We start from the raw sequence: 24206 nt of genomic DNA on the forward strand, positions 1-24206 counted from the left end.
CTTTAATTTTTTTTATGTGAGTCCAAATATATTCGTGCAATATATATTTGCTTGGACACACATGCACACAAAATAAATATATAAGTAAGTGGAGATGGGAACTGGACATACGGGACAGGGTGGGATGGGGACTTAACACCATACTTTTTTGGAACATATAAATGTGTTAACTGTTCAGAAAACTAAAAAAAGTTACCTTTAGCACCTATAGCATCAAGATTTGACAGACCAAGAAGATGAGTAGTGTTTGCTACTTTCTTTCTCTACTTTTCTGTAGCTTGAAATATTTCATTAAAATTATAGAATAAATATGTGAAAAGAATAAGAGAAAGTAAATTGCAAGCTCTATCTAAAATTATGTATGCAAATATGTATATGTACATTTTCCTTAATTTTATGGTTTTATTTCTATAAATGCAAGATAAAAAATATTAAGCAATTTACAAAATTAACATTAATTTAAATGGGAAATATGTTAACTTCAAGAGTCCGGGTAACTGAGGCAAGAGGCATTCTTCTAATTATCCAGATAACAGTCTATATTCTCCACTTTATGTCTAATAAAATAAATATAAAAGCACTTTGAGGGAATTCCCTGGCAGTCCAGTGGTTAAGACTCAGTGCGTCCACTGCAGGAGGCATGGGTTTGATCCCTGGTGGGGGAACTAAGATCCCACAATCTGCCTGGCCAAAAAAAGAAAAAAAAAAGCACTTTGAGAAATTAAGAAGTTATATGCCACCCCGCCCCCCAAAAATGCCCAGAGCTGAAGCTCTGAGGGTTTGAATCTCAGTTTCATCATTTACTACTTGTTGACATTTGTGCTTCAGTTCCTTATTATTAATAATAGTATCTACTTCATAGGGTTATGAGGAGGATTAAATGATAGTACTTAATAAATGTTACCTATTATTATCCATATAATTTGTAAATTGTTTGACCCTTTTAGAAAATGTAAAGGCTTTGGTAATTGATCGTAAGTCTGTGTGAATATAACTACCACAGTTGTAAGGCACTGGCATATTAATGTCTAAGACTGTCCTCTTTTTCATATGTGAGGAATACTAGAAATATATTTTCCTTAACAATTGCACCAGAAATATAAAAAATAACTTTCTCATAGACCATGTCATTAAAACTTTTAGAACTGTTTGATGTTTTTAAAAGTGAATAGTGTTGAAAACACATGAGGCTGTCAGTTAGAGGAGCTACAGATGGAATTGGAACCTCTGGCTTCAGTGTGGTCGGGTTTCTCCAGTATTGCCTCAACGAGCTGGGAGACCGGGTCTATATGCTGAAGAAGCTTGACCCTATGGGACAACAGAACTGCTCGGCCCATCCTGTTCGGTTCTCCCCGGATAAATATTCTAGACACCAAATCACCATCAAGAGACACTTCAAGGTGCTCATGACCCAGAAACCGTGCCCCATCCTCTGACATGAAAATTTCATGTCTCTTCTGCCTGCTAGCCTTCGACTTTCTGAAACCAAGCTCTCCAATCCGTGAGCCTTGAAGCCTTCCTACGACCCTTGCTCTTTGGAATTCAGTCTCATCATTGCCTTTGATCATGCTTGTTGTGAGGCAATGATGGTAGCATCCCCTTTAAAGGGAAAATGTTTGAATCTTTTCATACTTCGAATCACTCCCAGGTTATTAAAATGATTTGAAAGAGCTAAAAAAAAAAGAGTGAATAGTGTTAAAGGAAAAATAGACTATCAAAGAACAAGGATTGAGTATAGAGTGTAAAAGTTTTTCTGGAAAGCTGGAAACCCAGTCCAGAAGTGAAGTTTGAAAGAAGAAAAATGGGGTAAATCTTTTAAAACTAAAAGACCATGAACTATTTCTAAACCACATTTGAAAAGCAAAGTCTCTGTGTCTTATCTATTGGCTGGTGTTATTTGGGATTATCACTTAGGTAAGTACTGGACTGGCTGGTGGTAGTGATTTGCTATGTACTTGAGGACTCCATCTCAATACTGTGGCATCAACTTGCCCCTGCCTTGTACATAACATGCCCAGGTTGGGATCGTATCACCCAGTTGGGTCTGCATCAGCATTAGTAATCAAGGTGACGAGCCCAGGGATTTTTTTTTTTTTTAACAAGCAAATATTTTGGTGTGTCTTTATTTTTATTTTTTTAACATCTTTATTGGAGTATAATTGCTTTACAATGTTGTGTTAGTTTCTGCTATATAACAAAGTGAATCAGCTATATGTATACATATATTCCCATATCCTCTCCCTTTTGCTCCCTCTATCTCCCTCCCTCCCACCCTCCCTATCCCACCCCTGTAGGTGGTCACAAAGCATGGAGCTGATCTCCCTATGCTATTCGGCTGCTTCCCACTAGCTATCTAATTTACATTTGATAGTGTATATATGTCAACGCAACTCTCTCACTTCGTCCCATCTTACACTTCCCCCTCTCCATGTCCTCAAGTCCATTCTTTACATGTGTCTTTATTCCTGTCCTGCCCCTATGTTCATCAGAACCATTTTTTTTTTTAGATTCCAATATTTGTTTTTCTCTTTCTGACTTACTTCACTCTGTATGACAGACTCTAGGTCCATCCACCTCACTACAGATAACTCAATTTCGCTTTTTTATGGCTGGGTAATATTCCATTGTATACATGTGCCACATCTTCTTTATCCATTCATCTGTCAATGTACACTTAGGTTGCTTCCATGTCCTGAGCCCAGGGATTATTAATTAGGATCTGGTCAGCTACAAATAACAGAAAAACTAAAACTAAATACACTAAAATAACAATAAACAAGGTAGAAAGTTTGTCTCTCACGTACAAGAAGTTTGGAGGTAGTAAGTTCATAGTTGGTATGGTGCTCCATGGTGTTAGGAAACTGGTGTCCTGTTTTCTTGCTTTACCACGTGAGCATTCCATTCTCAAGTTCACCTTATTTTCTGAGATGGCTTCTAGAGCTCCAACTGCATTCCAGTCAGCAGGAAGGAGGAAAGAGAGAAGGGCATGACTCAACATTTTAAGAATGTTTCCCAGAAGATGCATACGACAATTCTGGTTACATCCAGAATGTAATCTCATGGCCACACACAGCTGCAAAAGAGGCTGGGAATATAGTCTTTATTCTTGGTGGTCATGGCCCAGTAAAAACTCAGGATTTCCATTACTGTGGAAGAAGGGGTGAAAAGATGTTGGGGGAAAATTAGTAGACTGCCACATACAATAAAATAGAAAAAAATAAACGAATGTTTTTATTTTGCAAATCTAGAACTTTAGAGTGTTTCCAAAAATATTAAGAATGTGAATAACTAGTACTTTCACAATAAGGCACATAAGCAGTTCTCGGCACAAGAAGACTACTACATCACTGTACATTGTATTAGACCTTTGGGAATCTTTCCTGGACTACATCCTCAAACCATAACATCAGCTCTACTAAGAACTAAAAGTCTGACCACAATCAAATCACTTTATTGCTCTGAGTCTGTTTGCTCTTTTGTAAGACAGAAGGTATGGATTAGATCAGTGGTCCTCAACCTTTTTGGCACCAGGGACTGGTTTCCGTGGAAGACAATTTTTCCACAGATGGGGGTGGAGTGGGGGAGGATGGTTTCTGGTTGATTCAAGAGCATTACATTTATTGTGCACTTTATTTCTATTATTATTACATCGTAATATATAATGAAATAATTATGCAACTCACCATAATGCTGACAGGAGGCGGAGCTCAGGCGGTAATGTGAGCCATGGGGAGCAGCTGTAAATACAAATGAAGCTTTGCTCGCTTGCCGCTCACCTGCTGTGTGCCTGAATCCTAATAGGCCATGGACTGGTACCCATCCATAGCCCAGGGGTTAGAGACCCCTGGATTAGATGATCCCAAAGGTACTGTTTTAATGGAGGATACTGAAGAGTAATAAATCAACAGGTATTTATTGAGTGTTATGTGTTTTAGGTAATAAGCCATATTGGTAAGATAAGATAACCTTTGAAACACCATTTCTATGTTTGGAAGCTCCTACTTTATGAGTTCATCCCTAAGATAGAAGCAAAAAACTCATCTTCTCAGGGTTGCACACAGCTAAATATATCCTGGGTACCCCAGTTCCACAACAAAATGAGACTGCAGGTCAGAAGAGGGTGAAGTGAAAATGGAGGCACTGCTTGCAATGCATTCTGGCAAAAAAACCACCAGCTTCCAAGGGCAGCAGAGCTAGACATGCTAGGGGTCATGTTCAGTGTCCAGTGTCAGTGGTGAGAATACAAGTGCACTTTTGCCCAGTGGTGGCACCAGGAGAGTCTCCACTAGAGCAACAGAACAGCACAGTTTTGGCATCAGCCTGGCATAGCTGCCAAGCCTCATTTCCTGCCCACTCAGAGATTCTAGGAGCCATCTGTATCCTTTAATAAATTTCTTTTCTGTTTAAACTACTAATGAGACCAGATGCTGTTATTTGCAATGAAGAGCCCTAACACACATTGACCAATTATAAATGATAGAAGACAATATACAGTTACATGCTGATTTGCTTGGAACCCAAAAGTTGTTTAAGTGCTTGAGGAAAGAAAGATGAACAAGAGCTGGAGAAGTCAGGGAAGACTTCTGGAAAGATCTGGAACTTGACCAGAATCTTGGAATTAGGTAGGGTTTGGATGGGAAGGTGCCCTAAAATAAGAGAAATAACAGAAGCATAAAAAATATTGGGGAAATTGATAAATAAAGTTAAGATAGCTATTTTGAACAGAAGGATCTCATCATAGTTTTTTTTCATAGCTCCTAAAAGGTTTTAAGTATTGTTTTTATATAATATTTGATACCTACAGTATAATATATATAATATTTATGTATGTTATAAAGCACAATAGAATATACATACTTGTGAACATACCATCCAACCTAAGGACAAGCCAACATCTTACATCTAATTATTTGTTTATCCCTTCTCTGATTCCCCTTCCTACTGAGATCACCATTGTCCTGAATTTTCTATTTATCATTTCTTTTAAAAATAGTTTTTGTATATAGGTAGAGGCCTAAACAATATAAGCAATATGCTGTTTACTATTGCTTGTTTTTGAGCTTTATAGAGATGGTATCAAACTGTATGCAATCAGCTTGGGCTTACTTCCTCACTTCATATTTTGTTCTGTGATTCTTCCATGTTGTTTCACACAGCTGTAGTTTAGAAAATTTTCACTGCTCTGTACAATTCTTTACTGAACATACCACAATTTATTTAACTATTCTCTTGTTTAATAAACATTTGAAATGGTTTGAGGTTTTCTGCAACTCTGAAGAGAACAGTGGTGCTATTTAGTATTCTTATACGTGTATTTTATATATGCATTCTTAGATATGTATTGTTACATATGTATTTATATGTGTGTGTGTGTGTGTGTGTGTGTGTGTATAGGAACAAAGACCTTGAGAGGACAGGTGGAAGGGATAGCCTTTGATGGCAGCACTTCTCTCCATTCAAATATGAAGGATGAGGTGTTTACATATAAGTGTGTTATTAGGTTTTTGATAGGAAGTTAAGAATCAGAGATGATGACTGAGTCACTACATGGCTGAAGTTTTCCCAGGTAAGTACAATGGAAGGAAAAAGGAACAAGGGACTTGAAGTATTTTCAGGAAGTGATGGACCTTGGAATCTGAACTGGATAGAGTAATGACAGGAGGAGACTGAGTGAAGATTTAAATGAAGCTGAGCTCTGGATGGGGCCTAAAGTTTGTTTCCAGGAGAGCACTTGAGCAAGTAAGCGCATTATGGTCAAAGGGTAGTGTGTTTAAATTTGTGATATTGTCACTTCCACTTTCTGTGAAAGTTGAGGGCCTTCCCAAGAGTTTTATATATACCCAGTGAGACCTAGGTTCTCAGGGTCATCTGGGCCTCTGAGCTCCTGAATCTCATATGTTATTTCTGTTCTGAACTGTTTCAGATTAGGCCCTGTTACCACAATAAAAGTCACTCATTCAGTAGATGTACCCTACTTTGTGGGGCTCCTAGAGAAAGGGTTGTATCATATCTGGCAAAGCCTTCATCTCCATGCCATTTTCCCTGCTTTTCTCTCTCCTTCCCATCTCCTGTGTTATGGAGACCATTTTTCCATCTTCTTAAGCTTGGAGCCAATTGACACCCTCAGGGTAGGGGTAGGAGGCAGTGTAGGTGGGTGCTCACCAACCACAAGCACTTATTAAAATACAGTATTCTTCCCAGCAAGAGCACTTGTCTCCCTAAGAGGACTTTAGTGCCATCCATTAAGGTAATAAAATGCTCTTAACCTCCATTCAAATAGAATTTCATGGAAACAAAGGGTGATAAGAAAATATACTCAAGGTGTGGTGAACTAGAAGCAAGCCATCTGAGGGACTGAGACCAGTACTATTTGACTTTCAGGTCTCATGTTTTTAAACTATTTCTTCTATGTTCCCAATAGTAAGGTATTTTGCACTTCTGAAAAAAAATTTGATAAAAGGAAAAATGCTTTAGATCACTTTTGACGCTTTCATAATTTTTAAATGTTGTAGGTTCAAATGCTTTAAAGCACACTCTCACCAGATGAGGGAGCTGGGGAGCCATTCCTTAAGTGTTTTCACGACCAAGGAGCATATTTTGAAGATTCAAAGTTTAAGAGATGTTATTCAAAATATGAAAGAAAATTTCCCTGATGGCATTTGAATGGCAAAGTTTCCTAGATAGAATACAAAACACTATGAACTGCAAAAGATCAATAAACTGGACTTCATCAAAATTAAAAACTTTTGTTCTTCAAAGAAAATGAAAAAACAAACCACAGGCAGGAGAAAATAGTTGCAAATCATATATTTGACTAAGGATTTGTATCTAGAGTGTATAAAGAACTCTTAAAAAAAAAAACACAAAACAACTCAAGAATAAGACAAACAACCCAGTTCAAAATGGGGAAAAGAGGGACTTCCCTGGTGATCCCCTGGTTAAGGCTCCGCCCTTCCACTGCAGGGGACACGGGTTCGATCCCTGGTGTGGGGACTGGGGTGGGGTGGGGTGGGGTGGGGTGGGGTGGGGAATGGGCAAAAGATTTAAACATTCACGTCACCGAAGAAGATATACGGATATTAGACAAGCATATAAAAAGATGCTCCATATCATTAGTCAGTAGGGAAGTATAAATTAAAACGACAGTGAGGTACCAGTATGCATCCAATAGAATGACTTACATTTTAAAAGACTGACCATACCAGATACTGGCAAAGATGTAGAACACCTGAAACTCTCCTACACTACTGATGGGAATGTAAAATAGTTTAAACACTTTGGAAAATAGTTTGGAAGTTTCTTTAAAAGTTAAACATACACCTACTGTATGACCCAGCCATTTTACTCTTGGGTGTCTCGAGAGAAATGAAAACATATCCATATAAAGACTTGTACACAGATGTTCATACAACTTTATTTGTAATAGCCAAAAAACTAAAAGCAATACAAATGTCCATCAAAAGGTGAATAAACAAATTGTGATATAGCCATAGAATGGCTTGCTACTCAGCAATCAATGGACTATTGACACACACAGTATGGGTGAACCTCAGTAAGTATGCTCAAAGAAGACAGACCCCCCAAAAAAGCATGTTAAAGAGTACATATCATAAAATTCCATTTATATAAAATTCGAGTTATGTATAGGATGGATAAACAACAAGGTCCTGTGGTAGACCATAATGAAAAAAATATTAAAAATATATGTATAACTGAGTCACTTTGCTGTACAGCAGAAATTAAACACAACATAGTAAATCAAATATACTTCAATAAAACTTAAATAAATAAATAAAATTCTAGAAAATGCAAACTATAGTAGGGCAATGGGCAGATGAGGGAGGGATTCTAAAGGGGCACAAGGAAACTGTTGGGAGGTAGTGGATGTGTTTTATTATCTTGATTGTGGTGATGGTTTCTCCACATATGTCAAAACTGTTCAAATGTCCTTTCCACATATGCCATCTATCATATGATTATGTCTCAATAGATCTGTAAAAAAAGGTTCAAAGTATAAGAGATGTTTTTTAAATACAGAAGAAAATTCCCTCAATAGAATTTAAACTAATTTGAATGTATTTATTGAGTTCCCAGTTCTCAAGGGTATATAGCACTGAATTTGGGACCTGTTACCTTGCAGAAATTGAATGAGTAATCACTTTTTTTCTTCTTATTATTTTTTGTGTTAAAAAAATAAATAAAACCAAAACAAAACCAAACAAGGGACTTCCCTGGTGGTCCAGTGGGTAAGACTCCGCATTCCCAATGCAGGGGGCCTGGGTTTGAGCCCTGGTCCAGGAAGATCCCACATGCCACGGAGCAACTAAGCCCATGCACCACAACTACTGAGCCTGTGCTCTAGAGCCTGCAAGCCACAACTACTGAGCCCACATGCCACAACTACTGAGGCCTGCATGCCTAGCGCCCATGCTGCACAACAAGAGAAACCACCACAATGAGAAGCCCGTGCACTGCAACAAAGAGTAGCTCCTGCTCACTGCAACTAGAGAAAGCCTGCGCACAGCAACAAAGATGCAATGCAGCCAAAAATAAATAAATAAATAAATATATATTTTAAAAGGGTCATGTGAATTAACTGATTATTTTATTTTATAATTGTTCTCTCCCATAGTCTTAATCCTTCAAGGTGAGAAATTTTTTTTATGTTTACGTTGCATATGGCTAAATGTCTTGAAGTAAAACAAAATAATTTCACGTGAAAAAATTATATATTTTTTATTGCCTATGAGGGCAGAAAAGTTAGGACAAAAAGTTTTGAGTAAAAGCCAAGAAATATTTCTTTTTTATAAGAAGGCACTGCAGTACATTACAGATGGAGTTCTTTTAGAAACTCGCTAAGGATTTTTCCTTTTCTAAAACAGGATGATTCAACAGACAGTTTTACAGAGTATAGAAAAACACCTGAAGAGGAAGGATTCTTTGGATTCAGGGAGCTCTCAGGCAGTTAACACATTGCTATGGAAAGAGCCTGGGCAGGTGAGACACTAGATCCCACATGCATGCCGCAACTAAGAGTTTGCATGCCACAACTAAGGAGCCCATGTGCCACAACTAAGGACCCCATGCCACAAGAAATTTGCCGCTGGTTTATAGTGTAAACCAAACTTTTCTGGTTACCAATATCTTCCAAAAACAGAGATCACACTGGATCATGCTGCTTAACTTATATGCCCTGGAACTTTGTTTACAGGGTCTGGCCAGAAAGAGGTTTATCTATTCAACAAATATTTATTGATCATCTGTATGCCAGGTATGGTTCTCAGAGCTAGTGATGAAATGGCGAGCATGACAGATGAGGTGAACCAACAAGGAACCAAAAAATAAACAAGTAAATAAACAAAGATAACGAAGGGAGAAAACAAAGTGGTATTGTGACAAAGAGTGACTAGAGGGACAATGTACTGAGGATGAGGAAGTGACACCTGGGCACAGTCTACAGAAAGAAGTAGGCAGCCAAGCAAAGGGTGAAGACTGCTCCACACTGAGTAAACAGGAACAAGTAGGTGTGTTCAGAAGGAGGAAATAAGGTCACGGTGGCCAGAGTTTGGTGACTAAGGGGGAAAGTAGGATGAGGTGAGGTCTGGTGCAGGCAGAGCTGGAAAGTTCTTTTTTTTCTTTTTTTAAAAATATTTATTTATTTATTTAGTTGGTTGCACCGGGTCTTAGTTGCAGCAGGTGGACTACTTAGTTGCAGCTCATGGGCTCCTTAGTTGTGGCACGTGGGCTCCTTAGTTGTGGCACGCAAACTCTTAGTTGCGGCATGCATGTGGGACCTAGTTCCCTGACCAGGGATCGAACCCAGGCCCTCTGTATTTGGAGCACAGAGTCTTAACCACTGGGCCACCAAGGAATTTCCAGAGCTGGTAAGTTCTGATGAAGATTTTGGAGATGGAGCCACTGCTGGGCCTTAAGTGGGAGATGTTTGTTTGTTTTTGAAGATCCTCTAGCTGCTCTATGGAGAATGGACTATTAGGCAGCCAGAGGGAAAGCAGAGGCCCAGTTAGGATTCTTATGTTTGGAAGATAGAACTTAAAGGCAGCCCCACTCCTGATGTTTGTGGGACCCAGGGCAAAAGGTCAAATGGAGGCCAAATACCAAATGCTTACCTATGCAAAAGTGATAAATTAAGCTGCAGTTCATGAAATAAAATATGTTTTATCCTCCTATCTTGAAAAATATACTTTCACAACAACATGGAAGTCTAAGATGGAATTGAGATTTCTCAGATTCCCTGGAATGCCATAATGCACCTCGGGGAGAGCTGGTCCCCCAGTCTTCCTCCCTCTGCTCCCTGTTTTCATCTCCACTCCAGTCCATCCCACACTGCAAGGGTTTTCACCCACAGGTGCGTGGACTTCCAACCCATGAGCCAAGCTCTGTCTACACCTTTTTCAAATAGTTCCTTGGCCACACTTGGGCCTAGGGGAGTCCACGCCTGGGTGTAGTGTGCCACTTTGTTCTCAGGAGGATGGAGCAGGGAAAGAAGCCCTGCAGGCCCTGCACTGTTTAGACAGGGAATTCTGGAGTCTTGGGTGACCAGAGAATGGTCTAGAAGCTGGGGCACAGGCTCTGTGCAGGCATGACACTGTGGCCCTGAGGACTCCTCATGGTGTGGTGAGGGTGTGGCCAGACAAGGGCCAGAGTGGGGGGACTTCCCTGGTGGCACAGTGGATAAGACGCTGTGCTCCCAGTGCAGGGGGCCCTGGTTTGATCCCTGGTGAGGGAACTAGATCCCACATGCGTGCTGCAACTAAGGAGCTCATGTGCCACAACTAAGGAACCCGCCTGCCGCAACTAAGACCCGGCACAACCAAATAAATAAATATTTTAAAACAAAAAACAAAACACAGGGCCAGAGTGGAGGCTCTGAAGCCCAGGACCAGAGCAGGACTCTTCAGAGTTTTCTGACAGTTTGGATGTGGGTGGTGCTGGGAAGAGAGAAATCAAGATGATTAGAGTGGGGTGAGGGAGTGGAATCAAGTGCTCCAGTTGAGATATTTTGAGTTTGTGATGCCCACTGAGACATCCAAGTAGAAATTCCAAGGAGGCAGTTGGCTGTGTGTCTGAAACTCAGGAGGAGAGGTCTAGACCAGCAGTAATAAAATTGGGAGCTCATCAACATATAGATGGTGGAGGTCACGTAAGCAGAGAATGTAGGCAACAAAAGGGACTGAGTCTGAGGCACTATCAACTAATAAATGCTCACCAACAAAATCTGGAAAATACTGAAAAGCACAAAATAAAAAAGAAAATAGTCTCACCCATATTTTTACCTCCTAAAAATAAACACTGTTAACATCTTGAGATATTTCCTTTGTCTTCTCTCTCTCAATCTCTCCCTCTCTCTCTCCATCATATACATTTACACTGTATTTTAATAATAAAACGGTGCTCATATGTACATAATTTTTATAAGTGCTTTTGTCATTATTTTTGGAACATTTTCCCATGCCATTACATTACTCTTTTAAAGAGAGATTTTTAAACTGATGCATTAAATTTCATCATGTAGATGTATCATAAAATCCTCTATTTTTGGACATTAATTTTTTAAGATAATATAATTTATTACTTTTTTAACACAGAGAAATTCAAAGAAGGGAAGCAAGAATTGCCCATAATCTTCCTGCCTAGGAAATATCAGTTCATTTATATGGACAGAAAAATCTAACAAAATACCAAAAGGTACAAAATGAAAAGTGAAAGCTTTTCTTTCCACTCAGTAAGCCTTTCTTTCTATAGGTAATTACTGTTAACAAATTCTTGTATTTTCTTCCAAGGGGGAAAAAAACAAAAAACAAAAAGCACTGAATTCAATAAAAGAGAGCAAACAAGTTGAGTATAAAAGAAAAATTAATTTGTGTCTACAGCTTGTTATTATGAGTAATGCTGAAATATACATCTCTGTTGTATATGAATCTGTTGTGCACATCTCTGATTATTTCCCTAAAATAAATTTGAACTGTATGCATTATGGACATTATATGAAATTTTTTTTTCAACAGTTTATAAACTAAGTTTGAATGACGTCTAGATTTGTCAGTTTCTAAGTTTGGCCCCAGATTCATAAAATTTAAAAGAAGTGTGGATTATGATCTATTCAAATCTATTGAACTTACGCCAAATATGGTTTGATACCACCTGAAAGTGAAGGTATGTATCAAAATTAGAGAAAGGGCTGGTAGATAAAGGAAAAATAATTATATTATTGTTATTTATGGCATGACCAAGATCTTTAGTGTCATTATAACTGGAGATACTTGAAAATGTCACAGCCAAACAAACTTAACCTGACAACTAACAAATAAAACGAATTTTACCTATCTATTATTTGGCAAGGTACCAAGACATTTTAGAAGATCGTTAGCCTGGCAATTAGAAGATGTGTCCCTGTTCTACCCCTAACTAGCTATGTAACCATAAAGGACACCACTAAACACACCGAGGCTCAGTTTTGCTATTTATAAGATGGGGTGATTGGATACCCTGACCCCTATGGTCTAGCTCTAAAATTCTAAAATGAACTCAGTCTCCCATTCTCTTTACACAGAAGCCCCATATCAGATACTAGACTAGGATCTAGTTATAAAGGTCTATCTATTCAGAGAAAGCACATGCAGATGCAAGAATAAATAGCTGTATGGCTCAGTAGTAATTCCAATGACACAACAGTACTATCATTATAATGACAGTAACAATCCTTTATATTTTATGAGACCATACAGTTAAAACAATCTGGCACATCGCAGAGAAGAGATTCCTTGCTCCCTGGGAGTATATAAAACTCCAAAACACGTTGATGTATCAATCAATATAATTTAAAATATCTTAAAATATACATAAACCCAGATTACATGTCATGCACAGTTCATTGCTGGAGATGACACTTTTTAAGGCAAATTCTAAACTCTCTATAAGGTGACCTGACCTCTGAGTAAGAGTGTGAATTATAAAAAGATTGACAGTCAGATGTTATGATGGCTCTACCCATGTAGGCCGTATATGCTCTTATCACAGCTCTCAAATCTCTGTAGATTAAATGGTCACTTTCATTTTAAATTTCCTGCTTGTAATCTTTGCAAAGCACTTGGCAGGAAAAGGATGACTCAGGGGTTTTCCACTGAGTAGAAGAAAGCATGGAAAAAAAAAAAAAAGTCCAGTGATGATAAGCATTCAAATAAATGTCCTGGGAAAGATTTGTTTCATCTCAAACCAGATTAGAGATTAAGAATGTCCGGGATCCTGGACTGTGATTCCAAAGGAAGTCAAGACTTCCTTCTCCACAGCTGCCATCTAGGAAGCTAGTATGTCCCAAGTGTATCTTCTTTCACTGTGTTCCCCAAGGGTGAAAAGCAAAGTAACGCATCTCCTCTCTCGGATGCCAAGCCAGGGCGAGTTCCCAACACCCACTCCCCTCCAGAAAAAGGTGCCAGATCTGACATCCTGTCTGGTTGAAGCCACATCCTTAGAGAGCAATTGAAATTGCATCAGCCCTCACCTTGTTGAGGCAACTTTTCCTTTAAATGAAGGGCAAGTGACCTTAACAGTGGCTCCCAAAATAACCCAGTGGTTTCGTTGCATTTGGAGCGTCTGACATCCAGAATCGGGGAAGCGGATGTACCTCCTCTGAAGGAGGAGGGAAGGGCAGTGTTACCCTTCCCACTGTGACCCTTCACTCAGTTACTCAATAGGAACAGCTGCCAAACTCGAAGGAGCTTAAAAATCTAGACAATGGTTTATATTCCTTAGCTATTTATTTAAACATTAAATAAAAATCGGCCCCACCCTGAACAGAATGAATTACAGGCAAAGAGAGTTAATGGTAGTAAAAGCCTCTAATAAAGAGTCAGAGTTCTCTCATGACTCGAGAATAGAAAAATGTGGTATTAAAATGAAGAAAAAATGTAAGGTAGAATTGCTTCATATGGATTAACTTCTGTTGACAATAATAACTTTTTTTAATTTTGAATTTCCCAACTGAATTTGTCATAATAAGAGAATAAAAGATCTTAATTTGTAAGAAGAAAATATGGACTTGCCTCTAAAATAAAACTCATAAATTGATAATATCATAAAGTTCACTGATCCTATAATATTAACTGTGTGAGCATGGCTAAGATGAATGAACTCCATAATGAAAAGAGAAATTATCATTGAGTAGTGTATCATGAATGGTTCTTATTATCTTTTTTATACTATTCTAGTTTTTTTTCCCCACATAATAAGCTGATATTAGTTACATAATTTTTTAAAAACCCACAAAATTTGAAATAAAGCCCACAGGGACTTCCCTGGTGGTCCAGTGGGTAAGACTCTGTGCTCCCCATGCAGGGGGCCAGGGTTTGATCCCTGGTCGGGGAACTAGATCCCACATGCATGCTGCAACTAAGAGTCTGCATGCTGCAACTAAGAAGTCCGCATGCTGCAACTAAGAAGTCCCATGCTGCAACTAAAGATCCCACGTGCCGAAACTAAGACCCCGCACAGCCTAAATAAATAAATAACCCACAAAATACTCAGAAGACCTAAATGCTTTAATGTGAGAAAGGCTGATATTTTCTTTCAATCTAAAAAATGAAAGATAAATAAAAATACATTTCAGTCAGTCTGACCTATTTTTTGAGGGAAAAAAAGTTTTCTCATGACTTCTTTTTTCCACCTGCTTTATTGAGATATAATTGACATATAACATTGTGTAAGTTTAAGGTGTACAATATGTTGAATTGACACAGCTATATGTTGCAAAATGATTATCACCATAGCATTAGCTAAGCCTTCCATATTGTCCCCTAATTACCATTTCTGTTTTGTGTGAGAACATTTAAAATCTACTCTTAGCAACGTTCAGTTAAATATATAATACAATATTATCAGCTATAATCAATCACCATACTGTACATTAGATCCCCAGAACTTATTAACTATAACTGGAAGTTTGTACCCTTTGACCAATATCTCCCCATTTCCTCCACCACAGTCCCTGGTAACCTCTCCTCTCCTCTCTGTGTCCCTGAGTTTGGCTTTTTAGATCTCACATACAACTGAGATCATACAGTATTTGTTTTTCTCTGTCTGACTCATCTCCCTTAACATAAGGTCCATCCACGTTGTTGCAAATGGCAGGATTTCCTTCTATCTCATGGCTGAATAATATTCCATTTTGTCTATACACCAGGTCTTCTTTGTCTATTCATCTGTTGACCAACACTTAGGCTGTTGCCATATCTTGGCTCTCATGAATAATGCTGCAGTGAACACAAGAGTGCAGATATCTCTACCAGATAGATCTGGTAGACCTTTTTTTTTTTAATTTTTGGCTGTGTGGGGTCTTCATTGCTGCACGTGGGCTTTCACTAGTTGTGGCGAGCAGGGGCTACTCTTCATTGCAGTGCGCGGGCTTCTCATTGCGGTGGCTTCTCTCGTTGTGGAGCACGGGCTCTAGGCACAGGCTCGGTAGTTGTGGTACACAGGCTTAGTTGCTCCGTGGCATGTGGGATCTTCCCGGACCAGGGATCGAACACTTGTCCAATGCATTGGCAGGCAGATTCTCAACCACTGCGCCACCAGGGAAGCCCTAGTAGATCTATTTTTAGTTTTACGTTTTTTTGAGAAACCTCCAAAATTTTATGTTTTTTTGATGTATCAATTTGCATTCCCACCAAAAATACCCAAGGGTTCCCTTTTCTCCATGCTCTGCCAACACTTATGGCTTGTTCTTTTGATGATAGCCATTCTAACAGGTGTGAGGTGATAACTCATTGTGGTTTTGATTTCCATTTCCTTGATGATTAGTGATGTTGAGTAAATTTTTTTTCCTCTAGTAATTGTTTTATTGAAGGGTAACATAGATCCAGAACATAGATTGTTTTACTGAAAGATAACATAAATCGTAACTAGAACACTCTTTCCTGTGATCTCCCCCCAGATCAAGAAAGCAAACATTACCAGTACCCTAAAAGCCTACTTCAACTCATCTTCCTGTTACTTTCCTCCTCAAGGATAATGACTATCCCAACTTCTACCACCATAGATTAGATTTGCCAGTTTTGAGCATATATATATATATATATATATATATATATATATATATTTCTTGTGTCTTCTACTCAACAGGATGTTAGTGAGATTAATTCATATTGTTGCAAGTAGTTGTAGTCTATTTTCACAATGCTGTATTCCATTGCATGAATTTACCACAATTTATCCATTTACTGTTGATGGACATTTGGGTTGTTTCCCTAATAACTATTATGAATAGTAGTGCTATGAATGGTCTTATACATTTTTTTTTGGTGAACATATATATTGATTTCTGTAGGTATATGTCCAGGATCAGAATCTCTGGGTCATAGGATAGATGTTCAACCTTATAGTACATACTACCAAACAGTTTTTCAAACTGGTTGCTCAAATTTATACTCCCACTATCAGTGTAAGAGAATCCTGTCCTAGTTGCTCCACATCTTACCAACATTTGATATTATTTGTCCTTTTCAGTTTAGCCAGAATAGTAAGTGTAGTATTATAGTGTTTTTTATTATTATTGTGGTAAAATATACATAAAAATTTTACCATTTTGTCCATTATCAAGTGTATACTTTAGTGGCATTAGGTACTCACATTGTGGTTTTAAGTTGCATTTTCCTGATAACTATTCAGCCTCTTTTCATGTCTTTTTCTAGTTAAGGTGTAGGAGTTCTTTAGACATTATACATATGCGTTCTTTTTCCAATATATGTTGCAAATGTCTTCTTTCTTTTTACCCCCACCCCCTTTTTTTTTTTTTGCAGGATCTTAGATCCCTGACTGAAGATTGAACCTGGGCCACGGCAGTGAAAGCACCGAGTTCTAACCACTGAACCGCCGTCTTTTTACCCTTTTTGAAGGTCAAAATAATTAACTTTAATATAGTCTAATTTATCATATTTTTCCTTTATGATTTGTGTTTGTGTGTGTGCATGTATGCCTTGTTTAAGAAATCTTTGCCTACCCTAATGTCATGAAGATATTCTCCAATATTTTCTTTTAAAAGTTGTGTTTAGTTCTATAATCCATCTAGAGTTGATTTGTTATGTATGATGTGATGTAGTGGTCAAGACTCATTTTTTTTCCCATATGGATGTTCAATTGACCCAGCACTATTTATCTAAAAGGCTACCCTTTCCCCCACTGCATTGTATTGTTATCTTTGTCATAAATCAGGTGATCAAATACAGATGGGTTTGTTTCCAGACTCTATGCTACTCCATTGGTCTATTTGTCTGTTCTTGTGCCAGTGTCTTAAATACTGTCTTAAATACTCAGTCTTAGATGAATCTTGATATATGGTAGTGTAAATCCTCCAGCTTTGTTCTTCAAGACTCTGTTAGCTATTTTATTTTTCCCCTGAATTTCCTTGTTGATGTAGTGGTTGTTTTAATAACAGCTTTATTGAAAGACAATTCACCCATTTAAAGTGTACAATTCAATGGTTTTAATAAATTCACAGAGACGTGAAACTATCACCACTATCAACTTTAGGATATTTGCATCACCTCCTAGAGAAATTCTTTACCCTTTAGCTATCATTCTATTATACTGTTCCTTGCTCAACTGTCCCACCAAACTCTAAGCAATCACTAATCTACTTTCTGTCTCTATAGATTTGCCTGTTGTGGACATTTTATATAAAAGAAGTCATAAAATATGTGGGGTTTTGTGACTTGCTTCTTTCATTTAGCATAATGTTTTCAAGGTTCATGCATGCTATAGAATGGATCAGCACTTCATTCCTTTTTATGGTCAAGTTATATTCCATTGTATGGATGTACCACATTTTGTTTATCCGTTCATCAGTTGATGGACATTTGGGTTGTTTCCACTTTTTGGCTGTTATGAAAAATGCTGCCATACACTTGCATAAACATTTGTATACAAGTGTTGTATGGATATATGTTTTTCATTTCTCTTGAGCACATAGGAGTGGAATTGCTGGGTCATATGGTAACTATATTTAACTGTCTGAGGAACTGCCAGATTGTTTTCCAAACTCTCTGCACTATTTTACATTCTCATGTTAATCTTTAAACAATTTATAAAAAATGTTTTAAATCGAGCACTTTATATACATAATAACAAAACATTCAAACAGTACCAAGGGCTACAAAATGAAAAGGGAACCTTACTCTCTATATATTGCAAACAGCTGGGTGGCTGATACCCTGCTCTGGACCACCAGGTGCAGAGGCTTACATTGTTTTACACACCTAATGCCTTTAGGACTGAATACTTTAGGAAGGGAAAAGGGAAAGAGATGGACTGAATGTGTATTCTGAATCACCTGAATCATCTTTTATCTCATTAAGCTCTTTATTCACATCTTACTTCTTCAAGTTTTACAGAACTGGAATTATTGGTCAAAAGGGCTTTTTTTCTCAAAGGCTTTAAAAATACATTCCCAATCTGCTCTCAGAAAAGGTTGTCCCAATTTAAAGTCTCATCAGCCCTGAACACCCATCTCCCTGTACCCTCGTCAGTAGACTAGTACGGTGTATTACCGTTTTATATGTATCTTTCTACTTGCCTGTTCCTTAGGCACAAGGAGTCTCTTGACAAGTTGTCTATTCCTCGACGTTGCCTCTAGAAATAAGAAGGGGTCCTTTTCTTTATTCGTTTTATTACTTCATCTCCATCAACGTGACTCGGCCCGTGGGCTACAGTCACCTCAGCGGAGGAGACCGCGTGGCGACCAACTCGGTCCAGGTCTCCTCCCTTCCCGGTGGGTCCACCTGGGTGCCTCTGTGCGGCAGAGGGCGCAGTAGAGCCAGCGCCGGACCCCACCCCCAGGGTAGCACGCCGCGCCCCGTGACGTATTTCCGCGTCATCTGCCGCCGAGGCGTGTTTCCATTGGCTGCCGGCGAGGCGAAAGGGGCGGAGCCGAGTGGGAGTGTGGAAAACGCAGCTGCCCGGGGGGGGGGCGGGGGGCAAGGCTTCCCCCTTCCCTATCCCTCCCCACCCCTCCCCCGCCCTCCAGGCCCTCTGGAACTACTGCGCCGAGTCGCTTGGAACGCGGCAGTGGCGGCGACGCACTTTCCCGGGCTGTGGCTGGAGCAGCGCTGTGGTGCGCGCGCGGCGGGGCCCCTCGAGCCCTGGGGACCGCTGGACTGAGGGAGAGCGGGAGGGAATCCCGGGGCTGCGGTGGTGCGCCGGCGGGAAAGCCCTTCGGTCCCCTGTGAGACGAGCAAGTGGGGCGGGGGTCTCCTGAGACCGCCACTGGCCACTCGGCCCTGACGGGACCGCGCAGAGCGCGTCCCCCGAAGGCAACCCCCGGGCCCGCGGCCCTGACTTGGCCCCGCGCGGCGGGCGCGGGGCAGCTCAGAGTGAGGAAGCAAGAGGGGCCGCCCACCCCTCGGAGTTGCGAGCGCCTTCCCCGGGTCCAAAATGCCCAAGAAGAAGCCGACGCCCATCCAGCTGAACCCGGCCCCCGACGGCTCCGCGGTTAACGGGACCAGCTCGGCGGAGTAAGTCTGGGGGGAGGCGAGCACCGGGGCCGGGCTGGGGAGGCCGGGGCCCGGGCTCAGGAGCCGAGTCGGGTGTGCGCGGCGCGCGGGGCTCCGCTCGGGTCGTCACGTACGTCTTGGACTGCCAGGCGCGAGGAACTCCCGGCCGCAGAGGTATCGGTGACTAAGCACTGATTGTGCGCCTGACTCAAGACCAGTCAGTGGACCCAACGAATCGCGATGCCCCCATCCCCACCCTTTACCCGACCCTTTCACCCATCCCTGATCTCTGGTCATTTTCCTTCTCCCTAAAAAGTAAAAACCGGTTCATCGCCCGCCCCTACCCAGCTCTTTCCCCCCAGATCCTCTGCATTTCTGGCCTGTAACCGGGAGAAGGGAGCAGATGTCTTGGAAAAATTAAGATCGCATCTGCGTTTTTGAGACCAACTCGGTATAGAGTGTGGAGTTGGGACCTGTGAGCAGTCCTCACCTTCGTACCTGACACCTGTGGGCTGGGAGTGCCTAGTTGCGGCCGCTGCCTGGCCAGCGGGGGCGTGTGTACACCGACATCACGGTGGATTTTCGCTTGTCGACTTTGGGGGCTCTCATTCCTTGGCCTTCCTGGAAACTCTCTTGTCTCGAAGGGAGCGGTTTTTCTTTTCTTCATCTGACTTTTTAATTCATTCATTCATTAAACAAATCTCATCAGTGTCTCTCCTGGCTGTTCCTTACTTGACCATAAGCCCTAACTTCCGACCTGAGACATGACACCATGGTCTTGGAAATCACACACAAGGTGCTCCATCTCTGCAGCTTACAGTGTTGCTCACAAACCAGTCAGTACTTTGTTTCGTTAAACAATGATGCGGCTGTTTCATGTATGTTTCTGAGTTCCCGCAACTCTTGAGTCCTGGGTAAGGGACAAGACTGCCTGAGGGAGAAAGACCCGGCGAGTTGGAGAAATAACCAGAAAAGATTTAGTTCTTAATCTCTTACCTGCACACTGGAGACTTTAGGAAGCCAGCTGATGAAATGAATAGATTAGGCTTGGATCTTCTACCCTTTGGTGATTTCTGTAACCTTCCTTTGACTCTCTCAATTTTAATCGCCTGGGGACCTGTTGGCTTGGTGGCTCTGTCCATCCCTGTAATGATCACAAGGCCAGTGGTGGACAGACCTGTGATGTGAGCTCAACCACATTCCTCAGACAAACTCCTTTCTTTTTTTTAAAAAAAATTAATTAATTTTTGGCTGCATTGGGTCTTCATTGCTGCGCAGGGGCTTTCTCTAGTTGCGGTGTGGGGGCTTCTCTTCATTGCAGAGCACGGGCTCTAGGCGCTCTGGCTTAGTTGCTCCGCGGCATGTGGGATCTTCCCAGACCAGGGCTCGAACCCTTGTCCCCTGCATTGGCAGACGGATTCTTAACCCCTGGGAAGTCCCCAAACTCCTTTCAATACTGTAGTGTCTGTTTTGCATGATATTAACTTGTACAGGTTAGTGGATTACTTTGCAAAGATTGGTTCAGTTTTAGTGTGCAGAATTTTATCCCCTTAAAATAGTATGAAAGCCCCCCAGGGCAGGGAAGGACAGGACAAATTTTGAATGTTGTGGCCTGATGATCGTGCTCCCGTTTGATTTGGAGGAGGGTACTGAGTGGAAGTACCTTCTGTTGTTAATTGTGACACCACTGCTGTGTTCTTGCAAAGGGGAGGAGTTTCGTTATAAGAAAACAATACAGGGAGGAAAAGAAGAAATTCTCCTGGAGTTGGTGGCAGATACGCTTGGGTGGGACTGGGAGATTCTAAACAGTGGTTAAGAGGTGGGATTCTGGAGTCAGGCTAAGTTTGTGGTTTTGTGACCTGGGACAAATCTCTCTCGGGCTTAGGTTTAGTTTTTTCATCTGTGAAAATGGGTCTAATGATAGAACCTATTTAGAGCAGTTGTGAAGATTAAATGAGCTAATAGTAGGAAACCTTCCATGAATGTTAGCTGCTGGTACCTTTGTTACTGGGTAGAGAAGCCTCAAGGAAGCTAGAAGGTAGTTTCCAGTCGTGGCGGTGGATATGTGTGTTAAGGTGCCTTAGCTTCTGGATAAACGACTCTCCCTTGCTCAGTTTTCTGTGCCATGTACACCTACCTCCATGACTCATTGCTGTGTTACAATAGGAGGCATCTTTGTGTAGGCTGCCTGAGACAAACAGGGACTGTTCCCCTACAGTTCCTGCCACTAATGGGGGGAAAGCTGTATACATCTACATTCTTTTTTTTTTTTTTTGCGTTACGCTGGCCTCTCACTGTTGTGGCCTTTCCCGTTGCGGAGCGCAGGCTCCGGACGCGCAGGCTCAGCGGCCATGGCTCACGGGCCCAGCCGCTCCGCGGCATGTGGGACCTTCCCGGACCGGGGCATGAACCCGTGTCCCCTGCATCGGCAGGCAGACTCTCAACTACTGCACCACCAGGGAAGCCCACATCTACATCTTTCACCTTTTTCAAGCAAAGCTGATGTACTCATGATTTCTGTGATTAGACTAGGGCACAATTTTGAACATTATCATACAGTGTAAACGAAAGAAAAAAAATCCATTGACATTAAAGACCTCTTGGTACTAACTTGGCAAGGTTGCTTCTCTGTGGCTTTCTGGCACCTTGAGACTGGTCTCTAACATAGCACTTACCCCTTTCAGACAGAGCTGGGTTATGCATAGACCTGATGTCTATGCAAGTTCTGGGGGTCCTTGAAGAAAAAGAATGCAAAAATATTTCTTCTGCAAGTCTGTAAAAATATATGAGCATATTGCAAGGGTGCCAAGTTAGAATGAAATAAATTGGAAATAAGATCATATCATTTCCCTGTTTAAAATGTTTTCATGGTTTCATTGCCGTTAGAATAAAATTCAAACTCCTTATATTGGGCTATGAGCCTGCTGCTATCCCCCTCCTGCCTGCCCCCCACTCCATCTCTTTAACCACATTTCCTGCTGCTCCTTTCCTACATTACCCTGGTCCTCTTTCACTTCCTCCACGGGATGGTCCATACTCCCTCCAGACCCTTGCATATGCTGTTCCCTTTGCCTGGAATGAATCATCCCTTCCTGTTCCCAAGCTAGGAAGGAAGCAATCTTCACCTCTCTGCATAAATGTCATTTCCTCAGAGTTGTTCACAGACCACCTAATCTAAAGTAGGTCTTTCTCATGTCACCTGATTTTTTAATGACATTTCTTCACTGTCCATAATCTTTTTTAGGGTATTTTAAATATTTCTCTCTTCTGTACACCATAAACTATAAGCATAGGACTGCCCTTTTTGGATTCACTCTTCTGTAAGTAGTACGTAGAATAGTACTGGCACATAATAAGTGCACAAATGTTTGTGGAGTGAATCAGTGAGAGAATGAAAGTTCTAATATTTGCACGTGTTTAACAAACCTTTTAATACCTTTTCGTTTTTTTCTCTTATTTTCCCCTTTACTCTCATTCCCCCTTCCCCATTTACCTTTTCTTCACAGGCACCATCTCACCCACTCTGGGTTATTTAATATATGGTCTTATAATTCCACCCGTTTGTTGGCTATATGTGTGCCTTTGGGAGGTATGCAATAGATAGTATCGTTCTGTGTGCTTAGAGTGCTGAATGATATTGTACTATTATTCAGCCTTAAAAGAGAAGGGAATCCTGCCATTTGTGACACCATGGATGGACCTGAAGGACAGTATGCTAAATGAAATAAGCCAGACACAGAAAGAAAAATACTGCATGGTCTCAGTTTATATGTGGAACCTAAAATAGTGGAATACATAGAAGCAGAGAGTAGATAGGTGGTTAACCAGGGGTGGGGAGGTGGGGGAAATGGGGAGATGTTCGTCAGAGGATACAAAGTTGCAGTTAATAGGAAGAATAAGTCTAGAGATCTAATGCTTAGTATGATTACTGCAGTTAATAATACTGTATTGAATACTGGACATTCGCTAAGAGTAGATTTCAGGTGCTCTTGTCACGCACACACAAAATAGTAACTTTGTGAGGAGGTGTGTATGTTAATTAGCGTGTCTGAAATAATCATTTCACTGTGTGTGTATATTGAATCATCATGTTGTGCACCTTAATTATATTCAATTTTTATTAAAAATCCTATTGTGCTATAAATCTACATCAGTTGGGATAGACTAGAAAATCTCAGTAGTTTGACATGCTTGCAGGTCAGTGGGAGGCTCTGTTGATTGGATTCCATCAGGGACTCAGGCTGACGGACGCACCATGTCTGAAATATGCTTAATGAAAAGGGAATCTTGTGAACCACATTCTGGCTTTTAAAGTTTCTGCCCAGGAGTGACACATGTCACTTTTGCTCCCATTTTTGTAAAGCAAGTCACATGGCCATGTTGACCTTCAAAGGGGGCAGGGGCCTTCTTGGAAGGAGGATAATCAACAATATTTGAACAGAAGCAATGACCGCCCTAAACTTTTATTTCAGTTTCTTTTGTTTTAACCAAACACCATGTTTCTGCACTCTGTTCATGCTGTTATACATGTGTCTAGTTCATTATTTCTCTTGGTTGCAGAGCAGTCAGTCTTGTGCATGTACCACATTTTACTTATTATTCCTCCAGAGAAGACAATTGTGTTGTTTCCAACCCCTTGCTGCCTCAAACAGTGCAGCCATCGCCATCCTTGTACGCGACTCCTTTTGGACTCTTGTAAGAGTTCCC

At 40.7% G+C, this 24206-nt stretch overlaps 1 protein-coding gene, 2 long non-coding RNA genes and 1 pseudogene across 3 annotated transcripts in view; 3 read left to right on the forward strand and 1 right to left on the reverse strand.

Annotated features, from left to right (window-relative positions):
- Nucleotides 1-393: 393 nt before the first annotated feature.
- Nucleotides 394-18853, reverse strand: LOC137231059 (uncharacterized). Its single transcript, XR_010946377.1, has 4 exons — nt 18584-18853; nt 3684-3737; nt 2805-2946; nt 394-684 (listed from the first exon to the last, which is right to left on the reverse strand). It is a non-coding gene; the product is annotated as an uncharacterized lncRNA (long non-coding RNA).
- On the forward strand, nt 998-1842 carry LOC137231054 (H/ACA ribonucleoprotein complex subunit 3 pseudogene; annotated as a pseudogene).
- Nucleotides 18854-19011: 158 nt separating the features above from the next.
- MAP2K1 (mitogen-activated protein kinase kinase 1) overlaps nt 19012-24206 on the forward strand; it is a 79221-nt gene continuing 74026 nt past the window's right edge. The window contains exon 1 of the mRNA XM_067751529.1: nt 19012-19520. Coding sequence (XP_067607630.1) covers nt 19441-19520 — 80 coding nt within the window. The 5' untranslated portion in view covers nt 19012-19440. The remainder of the gene's footprint in view (nt 19521-24206) is intronic.
- On the forward strand, nt 19529-20212 carry LOC137231061 (uncharacterized). The gene is made up of 2 exons (XR_010946378.1): nt 19529-19673; nt 19848-20212. It is a non-coding gene; the product is annotated as an uncharacterized lncRNA (long non-coding RNA).

Source organism: Pseudorca crassidens, chromosome 1, assembly GCF_039906515.1.
Source record: "Pseudorca crassidens isolate mPseCra1 chromosome 1, mPseCra1.hap1, whole genome shotgun sequence".
Taxonomy (NCBI): domain Eukaryota; kingdom Metazoa; phylum Chordata; class Mammalia; order Artiodactyla; family Delphinidae; genus Pseudorca; species Pseudorca crassidens.